The 15,054-nt window shown below is 39.8% G+C and overlaps 1 protein-coding gene across 6 annotated transcripts in view; it reads left to right on the top strand.

Moving 5' to 3' along the window:
- The window catches only part of Tead1 (TEA domain transcription factor 1), a 261,132-nt gene extending 246,688 nt beyond the window's left edge, over positions 1-14,444 (top strand). For all 6 annotated transcript variants that reach the window (XM_042691380.1, XM_042691379.1, XM_042691378.1 and 3 more), the window contains 3 exons: positions 1,583-1,723; positions 7,429-7,581; positions 12,571-14,444. In XM_042691380.1, coding sequence (XP_042547314.1) covers positions 1,583-1,723; positions 7,429-7,581; positions 12,571-12,684 — 408 coding nt within the window. In that variant the 3' untranslated portion in view covers positions 12,685-14,444. The remainder of the gene's footprint in view (positions 1-1,582; positions 1,724-7,428; positions 7,582-12,570) is intronic.
- The last annotated feature ends 610 nt before the right edge of the window (positions 14,445-15,054 follow it).

The raw sequence follows: 15,054 nt of genomic DNA, 5'->3' as shown, positions 1-15,054 counted from the left end.
ATTTCCTGTTATACTCATTACCTGTCTCAAGTAATTGTAATCTCTCTGTACACCACCTTTGTAATAACAATAACGTATATTTAAAAAAATAAAATATTAGCATCAAAAAATAGAAAAGAATGGTATAATCACTATTATTCACTATTCCTTAATCACTGTTGTGATCGGTCAGGTTCTTTTCAACGTTGCATTTGCAAGTATAAATATGAAATTCAGAATGTAAAAAGATTGGTCTCGAGGTTGTTCTTTTTAACTCTCACTACTGACTGAGGCTCCAGGTCCTAAAATAAAAGCAATATCAAAAAGTAGAATGAGCTTTTCCATATACTAATTTCTTTAAAATATTGGTTGTCAGATACTTTCAGAAGTCTTTAAGATGTAGATCCTAGTTATCTAGTTGAATTTAAGATCACTGTCAGTACAAGATAGCTACATGGTACAGTAACAGAGAATTGACTATAGGATCCTTTTTTAGAGGAAAAAGAATATATTTACTGCATGAGAAATAAGAAATTAAGTTAATTGAAAGAGAAGCAAGCCAGTGAGGCTAATTTTCACTGCAAAACAGTTCTAACTACTGTGCTATAACCCAGAATTCATTATGAGAAACAGATTTGTGAGGTTTTCCTTCACTACTTTACTCCTGTGGATAGTTCAACTTTAAATCCTGGGAAGAAGCCTCAGTGAAACATTGACAGAAACACAACATGACAGTTTAATGAACAAGAGTACAATCATTTGCTGTCTAAAATGAAAATTCCTTGCATAAGCGCCCCCTTAAGCCAAATGTGTATAAAAGTGTATATTTCTTACAAAGTGCAAATATGAAATTCTATCCTATAGGATCACTAATTACACTTTCTAGATTTCACTTTAGTGCCATCATTCCCCAAATCAAGTTGGTGGCCCAGTTCAGAAGGAGAGAGTAGTGAGGCGCAAGTTCCAGTTTACCTTCTAGCCTATTCTAGCTATAAACATCTGATGATTTCCTACAGAAAGCATTAGCAATCTTTGATAGATAACATGTGGCTCTCAGCTCAGTCTCTTCCTGCCATTTAGAATTGTCCATCTAAAAAAGCCTCTCCCTGTCAGGGAGCTTTCTTGTTCAGGTTCACTCTGCAGCACAGGAGCAAGTAAGTTCCCGTGTTCCTCTTACTTTACTTCATTAAACTTGTGCTGCTTTACCATTTGTGGGCATTTTTGCTCAATTCTTTTTCCCAGACACCAGACCCTGGGTAAAACCAGACACTTCGGAGCAGTTTTAGTTTTTTGGGGAAAAAAAAGAAACTCATTCATGCCTTGCTTTTAGCAGATAGTCTAGAGACCAATAAATCTTCGGTTGTAAGAACACAGATACTCTGGTGCTGAATGTACGCAAGTAAAACAGAATGAGTACATAGTGTCTTTCAAAGGGAAGACTAACCTTTGGGCAGTGACTTGTTTCTAGCAGAGCACCTCGCTTCTACACATACATACACACAAAAACCACACACATACCACAACACTGCTTAATGACCTACCCTGCTCTTCACTGTGACTCCTGGAACTAGAGAATAATTTGCATCCATTTCCTTTCCAACAGGCTGACTTAAACTGCAATATTCAAGATGATGCCGGGGCTTTTTATGGCGTAACCAGTCAATATGAGAGTTCTGAAAATATGACAGTCACCTGTTCCACCAAAGTGTGCTCCTTTGGGAAGCAAGTAGTAGAAAAAGTAGAGGTAAGTTAGCCTCAGGAAACAGAAACTTCCTTCAGGAGCAAGCCATTGCTTTCCTTTAAACTTCCATGGGCAGCATGTTGTACTTTTGCCATGTGTCTTCCTTTCCTTTCCCTGTTTCTCTTCCTCTATTACTTCCAAAAGGCAAAATGATTTGGAAGAACTTAAAAGGAAATAGGAAGTTTGAACCAGCTCTCTCTGAAATTATTCCTGTCTGGTTAGCCAGTGCTGGTCACCTCAACAGGCATCCTTAGCAACAGGTATCCTATTGGGATATGGGAGGAAAGCTGTATCAAGGCAGGCCCCACTCTACCACCAGGTCCAGGCCATGCTCAGGTTTTGTGGGTAACAGTCAAGGTGATCTGATGGCATCTGCCTTCAAAAACCCTAACACCTTGAGCTTGATGATGTTGCTTTTGCCATTTCTACTCCCTTCATTTTACTTGTTTTAAATACAAATTCAGTCTATATTACAATGAAATGCCTACAGAATTTCATACTTCTCAACCTTTAGATATTTCTTGCATTGCACTGAGATGCTTTGCATGAATGTTTGCAGTTGGAATTCCCTTCCAAGTTGTGTTTTCTATTGTCTTCTACACCAGTCTATGTGCAGTGCAGTTACCTGCAATAGATCTGGGCCTCTAAGAACCAGGAGTCCAGCCTAAATGTGCAAGGACTTTGTGCTTTGGATTGAGTGTGAGGATTCCTTATGGGAGAGAAGGAAGAGGATATATTTAAGACCCTGGTCTGAGCCATGAGGTTCTGGGGGTGCTTTAGATACCTCTAGCTTCCTGAACATAAGACAGGTTGTGAGAATTGGTAAGGCAGAAGCTGTAAGCTGACTTGATGTCAGGTTAGGCATGGAAATCAGACAAGACGATTTTAAGTGGAATGTAGAAACTGACTGCATATTAAAAATTAAAGGAGGGAGTGCCAAAGGTCATACTTATGCTTGTCACTATCAATAATAAGGAAATAAAAATAGGATGATTGTGGATGGAAAACTACAATTGATGAGATAAGTAAAAACAAGATAAAGCTATGGGAATAGAGAACTAACTGCCCAGAAGAAATAAAAAGAACATAACGTAAGAGTTAAATTTGGGGAACAGCAACCAACTCTGAGGTCAGACACAAATAGAAGAGGTTATAAACAAGGAATGGGGTCAACATGGAAACCTGAGGAGATGGTAAGGTGGTAGCCATGTAAGACAAGACTGGGAGACTGGGTGACCTCTAGCTCTCTGAGGAGGAAGCAAACTATCCATCAGTGGTTAGGAGTGTGAAAGATTAGTGTTAGGCATTGTTAGTGAATAGGAAGCTATCAGGGATGGCTTCTGAAGGTGTGTTTCCTGCTTGGATAGGTGCATGAGAGAAAGATGAGCCAGACAGATTATGTTATCTTCCTAGACTTAAGATTACTCGTGGTGCCCTCAGTGGGTTCAAAGTTCTTTGCAAGTTCAGGGAGGGAGGAAAGGTTGCTTTTGACCAATAATACAATACCAGAAATTTTCATGGAGAAGGTAGTATGAGTGTGACAGGTAGAGGTGTACCTTAAAGCCTTTATTTAGATTGTGTGTTGCCAGACACTAGTGGTTCACTCCTGTAATCCAAGCTACTCAGGAGGCTGAGATCTGAGGATCGCAGTTCAAAGCTAGCCCAGGCAGGAAAGTCCAGGAGACTTTTATCTCCAATAACCCACTCAGAAAACCAGAGGTGGCACTGTGGCTCAATTGGTAGAGTAGTTATCCTTGAGCTGAACTCTGAGGGACAGCACCCAGGCCCAGAGTTCAAGCCCCACGATGACCACCCCCCCCCTCCCAAAAAAAAAAAAAAAAGATTGTGTGTTTACATTTATTGGCTGCTTATGTTTTATTGCCAATAGATAGGCATTTGAATCAAAATCCTTCTTTTTTTTCTTTCTTTCCTTTTCTCTTTTCTTTTCTTTCTTTTCCTGGTCCTAGGTCCTGAACTCAGGGCTTGGGCACTGTTCCTGAGCTTGTTTTTTTGCTGAAGGCTAGCACTCTACTACTTGAGCCACAGCTCCACTTCTGACTTTTTGGTAGTTTATTGGAGATAAGAGTCTTACAGACTTTCCTTCTGGGCTTGCTTCAAACCATGATCCTCATATCTCAGCCTCCTGAGTAGCTAGGATTACAAGTGTAAGCCCAGCCTTCAAAATCATTTCTTAAATTCAAGTTTTTTAGTTGAGCAGATCTGTTTCTTTTAAGTTACCAACTATGCAACTGTTGCTGAACTCTATTCTACCCTGTCTCTTTATATCCTTATCCCAAATACTGTATTTTATGTTATTTTAAGGCAACTTTATAAGTAGATTCTGATACTAGGTGAAGCAATTCAATCTCACCATTTATCCTTTTCCTATTTCTAAGATAGTAATCAGCATTTATATTTCCAAATGATGAGAGCATGTTTAATTTAATTTTTTATTGTTATTATAAAGGTGATGTACAAAGGGATTACAGTTATATAAGTGAAGTAAAGAGTATATTACTTTTCAATGTTAGCCCTTCCCTCCCTCTCTCCCAGTTCTAATGAGAACATTTCAAAGTGCAAGAAAAACAAAGTTTGAATGCTGTAATTATAATTACATTAAATTTAGATGTTATTTTGGGGAAATGAATATATTAATTTTTGTTGTTGTTGTTGTTGGTTGTGGGGCTTGAACTCTGGGCTTGGGCGCTATCCCTGCTCTCTTCAGCTCAAGGCGAGCGCTCTACCACTTGAGCTACAGCGCCACTTCAGTTTTCTAGTGGTTTATTGGAGATAAGAGTCTCACGGACTTTCCTGCCCCGGCTGGCTTTGAACCATGATCCTCAGATCTCAGCCTCCTGAGTAGCTAGGATTATAGGCGTGAGCCACCGGTGCCTGGCTTAATTTTTTGTTCTTAACATATATATTTTTATTGTAAAGATACTGTACAGAGGGGTTATAGTTACATGAGCAAGGTAATGAGTACATTTCCTATTGAGCATTGTTAACATTCTCCTTTATTTTTCCCCTACCATCCCTTCCTCTACCTCCCCAGTCCTCCCTCCCCTCCCCGCTGGATATATTATAAATGTCAAAATTTCCAGTCATGAGCCTGTTTGCATTTCTATCTTATTTTAGGTATTTTATAGGGTTTTTTAAAATAGCTTTTTAATACTGATTTGTCCCTTGTTGAATATATTTCTTAATAGTACGCATAGTGGCAGATTTTTGGATTTTGCAATATGTGTAAACAGAAGTTCTTTCTGTTTTTAATATGGCTACCTGAGCAGATTCTCTTACTTAGCTCTAGTGATTTTCCTTTTAGAGTCATGTGTTTTCAGCATATAATCTTAGTGACAGCAAAAAAAAAAAAAGAAAAGAAAAGGAAGAAAGAAAAGCAAAGAAGCTTGGTGCTGGTGCTGGTGGCTCATGCCTGTAATCCTAGCTACTCAGGAGGCTGAGATCTGAGGGTCACGGTTCCAAGCCAGCCATGAGACTCTCATCTCCATTCACCTACTCAGAAAAAGCCAGAAGTAGTGCTGTGGCTCAAGTGGTAGAGCACTAGCCTTGAGCACAAAGAAGTCCAGGGACAGTGCCCAGGTACCCCTAGTTCAAGCCCCAGGAGCAGCACAGAACTAAGGAAAGAGAAGAAAGGAGGCAGGTAGGCAGTATTTTATTCAAGTGCCATTTTTGTTTTGTGCCAGTACTGGGGCTTGAACTCAGGTTCTAAGTGCTATCCCTGAGCTCTTTTCTTGCTCAAGGTTAGCACTCTACCATTTGGGGCACACTCCCACTTCTGGCTTTTTGGTGATTAATTGGAGATAAGAGTCTCATGGAGGGACTGGGAATGTGGTTTAGTTGTAGCCTAGCATGCATGAAGTCCTGGGTTAGATTCCTCAGTGCCACATAAACAGAAAAAGCCACACATGGGCGCTGTGGAGTAGTGGAGTGCTAGCCTTGAGCAAAAGCTCAGGGACAGTGCCCAGGCCCTGAGTCAAGCCCCAGGACTGGCCAAAAATAAAGTCTTATGGACTTTTTCCTGCCTGAGCTTGCTTTGAACTTCAGTCATCAGATCTCAGCCTCCTGAGTAGCTAGGATTATAGGCATGAGCCACAGGAGTGAGCCACAGGTCCCTGGCTCAAATGCCTCTTTAACAACTTATATTTGATTTTTCTCCAGTTTTTCTCAATACAGCTCCTCTGCGTGAAGAAGTCAAGCTTTAGATAGGTTGCTAGATTCTACTTGCTCGTAATTTAGAAAGTTTATGTCTCAGAAGTAATTATTACTCTAGTGTGTGTGTGTGTGTGTACGTACTTGGGGCCTCAGCATTGTCCTTGAAGTTATTTTGCTCAAGGCTAGTGCTCTGTCACTTGAGCCACAGCTCCACTTCTGTCTTTTTGTGGTTAATTGAAGATAAGAGTCTCTCAGACTTTTTCTGCCTAGATTGGCTTCAAACCAGGATTCTTAGATCTCAACCTCCTAAGTAGCTAGGATTACTGGTTTGAGCCACTAGTGCCCAGCTTAATCTATACTTTTAAAATATAGTCTAGGGTTGGGAAGGTGGCTCAGTGGTAGAGTGCTTGCCTTGCATGCATGAGACCCTGGGTTCGATTCCTCAGCACCACATAAGCAAAAAAAAAGCCGGAAGTGGTGCGCTGTGGCTCAAGAGGTAGAGCACTAGCCTTGAGCTGAAGAGCTGAGGGACAGTGTCCAGGCTCCACAGCCAAAAAATTAAAATAAAATAAAATATAGTCTAGCAAATTTTAATATTTAGTATCTATATGTCTCAAAAAAGAATCAGAATGTTTTCCTACTTCTGTGGCCTAGCATAATATGTGACCTTGTCAGGTGGCTCACACCTATAATCCTAACTACTCAGGAGGCTGAGATCTGAGGATCATAGTTCAAAAGTCAGCCCGGGCAGGGAAATCCATGAAACTGGGCAGGGAAATCCATGAAACTGAGATAAACCACCAGAAAACCGGTAGTGGCGTTGTAGCTTATGTAGTAGAGCATTCCCCTTGAGCTGAAGAGTTCAGGGACAGTGCCTAGGCTCAGAGTTCAAGCCCTATGACCAACCAAAATAATAATAATAATAGTAATATGTGACCTTGGAAGTAGTTACTCTTTAAACCTGCCTAGTAAATGGTTTGCTCTTTATATATTTTGTTAGCATCTATCTTTTTTACAGATGAAATCATATATACGTATTGTATGCATATGCTATTTTGAAATACAGCTCAGTTGAGATGAGGCTGCTTCCTTAAATTTCCTTCAGTTAAGGCTTAATTGTATCCCATAGAGTTTGCACATTCGTTTCCTCTTCCCTTTTCCCCATTTTGTGCTAGACCTAAGGCTTGAACTCAGGGCCTGGTTGCTGTTCTTTTTTGTGGGGGGCGGGGCTCAAAGCTAGCACGCTCTCCATATCTAGCCATATCTCCACTTCCAACTTTTTGGTAGTTAATTGGAGATGAGAGTCTCATGATCCTGCCTGGGCTTGCTTTGAACTGTGATCCACAAATCTGAACCTCCTGAGTAGCTAGGATTACAGGTGTGAGCCACTAATACCTAGCTAGAAAGACCCATTGTCTTTCTAATTCCTTTTTCATGCAAGGTCATCTGGCACTATTTTTTCTTTCTAAGTATTTCTATGAGATCTTACATTTTGAAGTCAAAAGTATAAAAATGCTCAAATCCTTTTTTCCTCACAGACGGAGTATGCAAGGTTTGAGAATGGCCGATTTGTATACCGAATAAATCGCTCCCCAATGTGTGAATATATGATCAACTTCATCCACAAGCTCAAACATTTACCAGAGAAATATATGATGAACAGTGTTTTGGAAAACTTCACAATTTTATTGGTAATGGTTTTGTCTCCTTCCTACTTTGGCCAAGTGTACTGTGAGGCTTGTTGAGGAGAGTAAGGAAGGTGGGCCATGGCATTGAGGTGTTAACCAACAGAATTTTGGCATCCCTTCAGCAAACTTGGAAGTTTGAGGTTGAAGAGAAAAGTAGAAGAGTAGGGGTCTCATCTGGCTGGGAATTTCTAAGCTTAGCAGATGCAAAGTTTAGTGAGATAATCCAAAGTAGTGGTCCTAGGTTCTCAGCTCTGCATATTAGAAGGACTGCATCCTAGGCCATTTGCATCGGGATTTCCAAGGACAGGGCTCAGGCATGAGTATTCTTTAAGTTTCACAACTAATTCCAGTGTTAGCCAAAGTTGTCTCAGAAACTACCAGGAATGCAAATCTTCAATGAGGCAAAAACTGAGTCATTAGTTCTGTCCTTCAAAAATACCTGGACTCAAGTCATGAAGTATTTTCAAACCCTTCTTGAAGGGGTAACATTCTACTAAAAAAAGGAAAACATAGGCAGTTAAGTCCAAGAGAAATATGAATGAGATTAGGATACAGTGTCTAAGAAGGGGAAGAAGATATTCTTTACAGACTAAAAATGTGTTATCATACTTAATGTGGGCAACTGAAGTGAAAGGTCAAGGCAGAGTATTCCGGATTCATGCTGGGAAAACTTACCAATACCCCTGCACAATGTGGCTTCCCATGATACTTAACTAGAAAGCAAAAATTGCTCATAGAAGATTTCTATGGCAAATTTGGGAAGATTATTAGAAACAGTATTGCCCTCAAAGAACACTTACATCAGTAATGGGCTTCATTAGGGTTATTTTAAAAAAATAAAAATACTTAGTGAAATACTCAGTGGAAACAATTTTGCTGAAAGGAACAGCAAAACTATATTGTGGTCAAATACTCAGGCCGTAGAAGAAAGCCTTTCTTTATTATTCTTTGTTACTAGGATTAAGAACTAGAATACTAGCCAGGCACAGTGGCTCATGCCTGTAATCCTAGTTACTCAGGAGGCTGAGATCTGAGGATTGTGGTTTGAAGTCTGAGCAGCATAATCTGTGAGACTCTTTTATCTCCAGTAAACTACTCAGAAAAAAGCCAGAAGTGGTACTGTTGCTCAAGTTACAGAGTACTAGCCTTGAGCCAAAGCCACGGCCCAGAGTTTAAGCCCCTGGGCTAGCCAAAAACAACAACAACTAGAACTGACAAAATTGTTTACCTAGAGTTTTGGTTGCATTAGGGCAATAGTTCTCAATCAAGAGATGTACTCATTTACTTTTTGTAGTGCTATGAATTGAACTGGGGCCTTGAACATAGTATGCAACTGCTCTACCATCTCAGCTATACCCCAGCCCGTTTGTCTTTATTTTGATTTTGAGACTACCGCCTTTGACTGGACTGGCTTTGATTGACCTTTTGTCTCCTCCTCATAAGTATCTGGTTTTACAGGTGTGTGCCACTATATGTAGCTTGTACTGGTTAAAAGGAAAAATGTTCAAAATGTTATTTTCTAGTCTTTCTGCCTCATTCCCATCCTCCATGGGCAATTTGTAGCTACCAGTGGTTGTCCAGTTCCCAAAATTCCTTAGTAGTTATAACTTTCATGAGCCAGCTGTCACATGCCACCATAAAAAGGAAGTCAAGCAATTTTTAAAATTACAGCTCTTTGCATATCAGATTCATCCAAGGGGCTTTAAAAAAGAAACCTGAGGATAGGGTTCATCATGGGTTTTGTTTGCTTCCTTTTAAAGTTCTTGAGATTATTGTATTGAGTAGTCTGGACTGAGAGCTACTCCTCTAGGGAGGGACTGGTAAATGAGCTGTAGGCATCTCAAAACTCATGATTGGCATGCTACTTACTGGAAAAATGTGTATTCTAGGGAGAGACTATCAATGGGTTCTCATGTGTGCCTACAAAATGTAGAAATTTGGAATACCTACTTTTTTTTTTTTTTTTTTTTTTTTTTTTGTCGGTTGTGGGGCTTGAACTCTGGGCCTGGGTGCTGTCCCTCAGCTCAAGGCTACCACTTTGAGCCACAGCACCACTTGCGGCTTTTTCTGCTTATGTGGTGCTGAGGAATGGAACTCAGTGCCTCAGACATGCAAGGCAAGCACTCTACCACTGAGCCACCTTCCCAGCCCATAGAATACCTATTCTTTATTTATTTATTTTTTTTGGGTCCAGTCGTGGGGCCTGAACTCTGGGCCTTAGTGCTGTCCCTCAGCTCTTCAGCTCAAGGCTAGCACTCTACCACTTGAGCCACAGCGCCACTTCTGGCATTTTTCTTTTTACTTATGTGGTGCTGAGGAATCGAACCCAGGGCCTCAGGCATGCAAGGCAAGCGCTCTTACCACTGAGCGAACTTCCCAGCCCTACCTATTCTTTAATAACCACATTAACATCCTTTTTTTCTAATGGACTTTTATGGGTTTTGACAAGGAGAAGGTGCCTGTTTTAGAGGTGTTCTCCATTGCTTTATAAGCACAAGTACAGTTCTAAGAGTAGACTGTAGTAGATCTTAGACAGCCTTGAGCAGTAACCAAAACAGGGTGAATGGCTTCTCAGTTCTCTTGGAGGGGGTCTGAGCTATTGCTTGAAAGCCAGCCTTGTGTCTGCACATTAAGGAGTGTGATAGCCTCAGAACCTAACTAATATGGCCTGGAGATATCAGAGCACCTGTGTCCCACCAAGCCCAGGTACCAGTTCTTGGGATTAATCAGGTTAGATTAACTTCAAAAATGTCATTAAACAATTTAATTCCCTTGATATGAGGAATTAATAGCTGCCAATATATATCTGCTAGAAACATTACCAAGTCTTTAGAAAAAATTGAATTTAAGCCACTGCTTATGGATATGAAGACAACCAACTAATTGGAGAATTCTAGAGAAATTGGGCCTTCTGGCTTATTCTCCACTCATGGCTTTTTGAGGAAAAAGTCAGGTAAATGGACCATTATAATCCAAGGTAATGATGACTGTGGAGAACTTGTAAAACCAGGCATCATGGAAGTACAGAACATGGTAGGGATTTTCAGAATGGTGAAAGATGTTGTTTAAGTTGCCTTGATGGGCAAGCATTTTTCAGATTTACCAAAAAGTGCCATTCTATGTATGCATATGTAGGTGTCAGTGGTTGAGGTTATTGTGATGAACTGGAAAGGTACAAAAGCCATCCCAGCATCTGATGCGCAAGGCAGGCTGGCAGGCATTCATCAGGTCATCAGAACTGAATGCAAAGGAAAACCAGCTGATGTTTGGCAATAGGATCATAGAATGTTAGAGTTTCACCTACTCTGGGAGGTTGGGGAAGGCTTCCTGATGACAAAATAACTGAGATATCTAGTTAGCTGAGGACACAATTGCTCCTCAGTTCCTTCTCTGTCAAAGGGGAATAGCACCCACTGATAGAGCTATAATGTCCTATGAGACAATCTGTGTAAAGCATTTCATACCAAGTAGATAGATAGCAAGCACTCAGTTTGTTGGCTGGGATAGAAATTTTCACTCACTTGGCAGATATTTATTAAGTGACTGCTCAATGACTGTGTGCACCACACACTCTGCTAGTTGCTAAGAAATGAGTCCATGTCCCTCAGAAAAACAATTCAAATGAATCATACAGTTCTATAGGGCAAATCAGTATGATGAGAGTATATTCTTTAGTCAAGGACCCATAAACATGGATGTCTTAAGCACCAGGGAAACTTAATCCTGGTGCATTTTTTCAACCTTAGATTTATGAGAAGGTAGGCTAGGCTCCCAAGTTCAAAATGTTTTCAAGCACCAATGTCATGGAGTCACTGTGGTGTCTTGAATTTGATCAGATTTGCCTTTAGAAACTTCCTTCTAAGGGTGGCATGGATAACTAAGACCACAGTGAAGAGAAGTTGGGTCAGAGAGCTCAAGATCTGAATAGAGGCTGAGGCAGGAGTGTGAGGAAGAATTCAAGAGATAGAAGGGAAAACGGATAGGTATTTCACAATAAAGTTTGGAAGGTAAAGCCTGTATCTGTGAGGAAGAGTTGTCATTGGACTTGATTCTACCCATACTGTTCTTCCTTTCTGTAGCAGCAACTTTTGCTGAGTCTAGCACCACTGGTTAATTAGGTAATAATGAGCCAGGCACCCATAGAGTTCATATTTGTCATTGGCTATTGTAAAGCAAAACTAAGCACAAGTTTAAAAATAAGATAGAGAACAAGGAACAAGAATAGATTTTGAATGTTTTTTACCACCACCACCACCACCACCACCATCCTCACCCCCTCAAAAAGAAATAAGATGCCAAATACTGGTGGCTCACATTTGTAATCCTAGCTACTAAAGAGGCTGAGATTTGAGGATACAAGTTTGAAGCTAGTCCAGGCAGAAAAGTCTGTGAGACTCCTAGCTCCAAAATAACCAACACAAAGCAAGAGGGCTCATCTCAACAAAAAGCTGAGCCTGCTGGGGTGTGCCAATTATCCTAGCTATGCAGACATGTAAGTTAGAGAACTTACTAATGTGAGAACCTCATAATGTGAGAACTACCTAAACAAACACAAAAACAAAAAAACCTAAGGCAAAAAGAGCTATGGAGTGTGGCTTAAGTAATAGACTGCCTGCAAGGCACTGAATTAAATGGTGCTACCAAAAATTTCTTTTTAAATAATAAGATAGACAATTGCCTAGGATAAATGATTATCCACAGGGATAAAATAATAGAAAAATAATAGAAAATTCCCTTGATGATAAAAAAATGAGCTCAGAATATTCAAACACAAAAACCTCACCAATTCTTGTGGTTTTTTTCTTGGACTCAGATGATGGGCAAGTCTTGGTGGGATCAGATGAGACTCATAGCTTTCTGAATGTGGGTTAGAGGGTACAGAGTGAGGCTGAGAGGATCTCTAGTCAGTACTTTGTAGTCCTCCAGGCACAAGTGGAATGTACAATCTTCATGTGGCATGATATGTCTGTAACTTTTTTTTTTTTTAAACAGGTGGTTACAAACAGGGACACACAAGAAACTCTCCTCTGCATGGCCTGTGTATTTGAAGTTTCAAACAGTGAACACGGCGCACAACATCATATTTACAGGCTTGTAAAGGACTGAACATGATTATTTATATATATAGATATCTGTATGTATATACACACACTATGTGCACACACACACTCTCCATTATCAAACGACTGACTGTAAACCTCACCACACAGAGTGGTGGTGCCCTGGCCCCGAGGTCACCCCAATTTTTCTAAATCTTGTTTGAGTGAAGTCATTTTTTTTCATGTGTTCATTCTGTCATAGCTGTGAAGTTCTGGTACAGTTGTAAAAAGAAAAATTGAATAGTTTCTATGTGTTCTTCAGATCTGTCGTATACAATTCCTCGGGAAAGGGGAAACTTAACAACCTAAGTCTCTCTCTCTGCAGAGACCTGTTTCTTATTGTGGTAGAAAATACTGAGACAGAGCATTGGCCATGGGACATTTACTGCCTTTATACAAATGTATTTAGTTCTCTCTTTTTATTTCAACATAAAATTCTTGTTTTAAGATACAAGTAAAATTAATCTTTAAATATAAATGTAAATTAGTACACAAAACTAAGAATCTTTAGACTTATCTTTGTAACTAATTAGGGTGGAAGTTATGAAAGAATGTAATTCACTAAATTATTTTTTAAATGAAACCTTTCTTTTTTTGAAACCAAATGTTAAACTATAGCCTTAAGAAATGCTTGGTAGAAATATTCTAATGAGAAAAATTTGTACTTCTTTCCTCAAGGTTAAAACTAATCTCCTAATCCATTAAACTCTTAAACAAGGTAATACAAAGGAAGAAGACTTCACCCCTTATCCTTAACATATATAGTATATTTAAAAAATGTAAAATTGTATTGTACTAATGTGATGATTGATTATTTAATGAAAAAGAAAAGATGGCTCTTTTTTGCAATAAGTAGATAAATACTGAAAAATTTAAGCTTACAATGTTTATAGTCTTGTGTGTGCAGTTATATTTTATATGGACAACCAAATTTTTTATTGAGATGAGTAAATATTCGATCCACTGAAATTTAATAGCAAAAGTCTAAAATTGGCATGAATACTGCACTGTGAGCTGCAAAGAATAGAGAATCCTGTGGCTGGGAGAAAACTTCATTGACCAAACAAGTAAAAGGCTCATCAGTTAGGGTCTCTGCTCCCCCAGAATGTTGCGAGCATCCCCACCAGCCTGTGGATAAATTCTTTATTTCTGATGACCCAATATAAGTAGGAACCTGCTATAACTGTAACTATGTGTGTAAATATGTGTACTGAGTATGTACACATATACATCTGTGGCTGTTCCACTCCCATTGAACATCTGTTTAGTAGTACTCAGTTAGCTAGGTGCTGATGTGTGTACGTATCTCAATCTGTGTCTGTAGTCTTAGATCTGTTCTCTCTAAGGATGCCCAGTACAGCGCTTGTTGGACTTAGGTTTAAGAATTCCATCCATCTTTGGACTTTTGCTACCAGGCTCATTCAGGAGGTTCTCTTTCCTAACTAAATATTCCAAAGCCTTGCCTGGGCAGAGTTGGTTTGATTGGGCCACATGTCTTGGGTAATTTCCAAAAGTGCTTCATCGAGGAGGGAAGAGGAAGCCTTCTTTAAAGAAAATGTGTTTTTGTAATCGTTTGGAATATGTGAACACAATAGGATATGAAGTAAGTCTTGTTATTTACAATCCATGGCAAGATTTTTTTCCACCAAGGCTAGAAAGTACCACACCAAGTGACTTACTCTGTCCCTTTCCCTGCCATCTGCTCTAACCCTCTTGTGCATTGTTCAGCATTTTGGGGCCATGAGTGTAGTATTTGGATGGCTTGTCGCAAAAAGAACAGCACTGTATCAGTGTCTGAGAGCCTGACTTCTCCCAGACTCACCAAAGGTCACTAAGGAAAACAGGAGAACTGTCTTATTTGGAAACAGCATAACTGTCTTATTTGGAACACATCTGCCTTACATATATTGGTAGGACAGTACTCCAAAACGAGGCTACCTTTGTGTACCTGGCTACGTGCTTCCAAGCAAGCCTTTGAAGGACTACCCTGGTTTCCAACCCTTCAAAACTATTCTTCAGACCAAACACTTATACATCTTCCATAGTCATCATATTTACTATAACTTCTGTTGGACATCCCTTTTAGGGATGTTTCTTTGGTCTCTATTTCCTATACCTTTCCTCAAGAGAATCCTAACTACCCCAAAGACTAGAACTTTATGAAAAGGTATATATGGCTAAAAGTCAGGCCATCCAGGAACTTGAGAGGTATCTGGATGATGTTGTCATCCAGGAGTGAGATTCTGTTGTGTTTCTAGGAGGACTGTGAGGATTCATTTGCAAAGTACAAAAAGGTAGACTGAAGAAGACCAGCTAAAGGTTAGCAGTTAGCTGTAGGGTCAGGCTGGAACTACAGTGGCTTCCTGTCCTCATGCCT

The sequence above is a fragment of the Dipodomys spectabilis genome, unplaced genomic scaffold (genome assembly GCF_019054845.1).
Source record: "Dipodomys spectabilis isolate Male_0828 unplaced genomic scaffold, ASM1905484v1 ptg000145l, whole genome shotgun sequence".
In the NCBI taxonomy this organism is placed as follows: domain Eukaryota; kingdom Metazoa; phylum Chordata; class Mammalia; order Rodentia; family Heteromyidae; genus Dipodomys; species Dipodomys spectabilis.
Note: the sequence above shows the minus strand (reverse complement) of the source record. Positions and strands in the feature narration are given on the sequence as shown.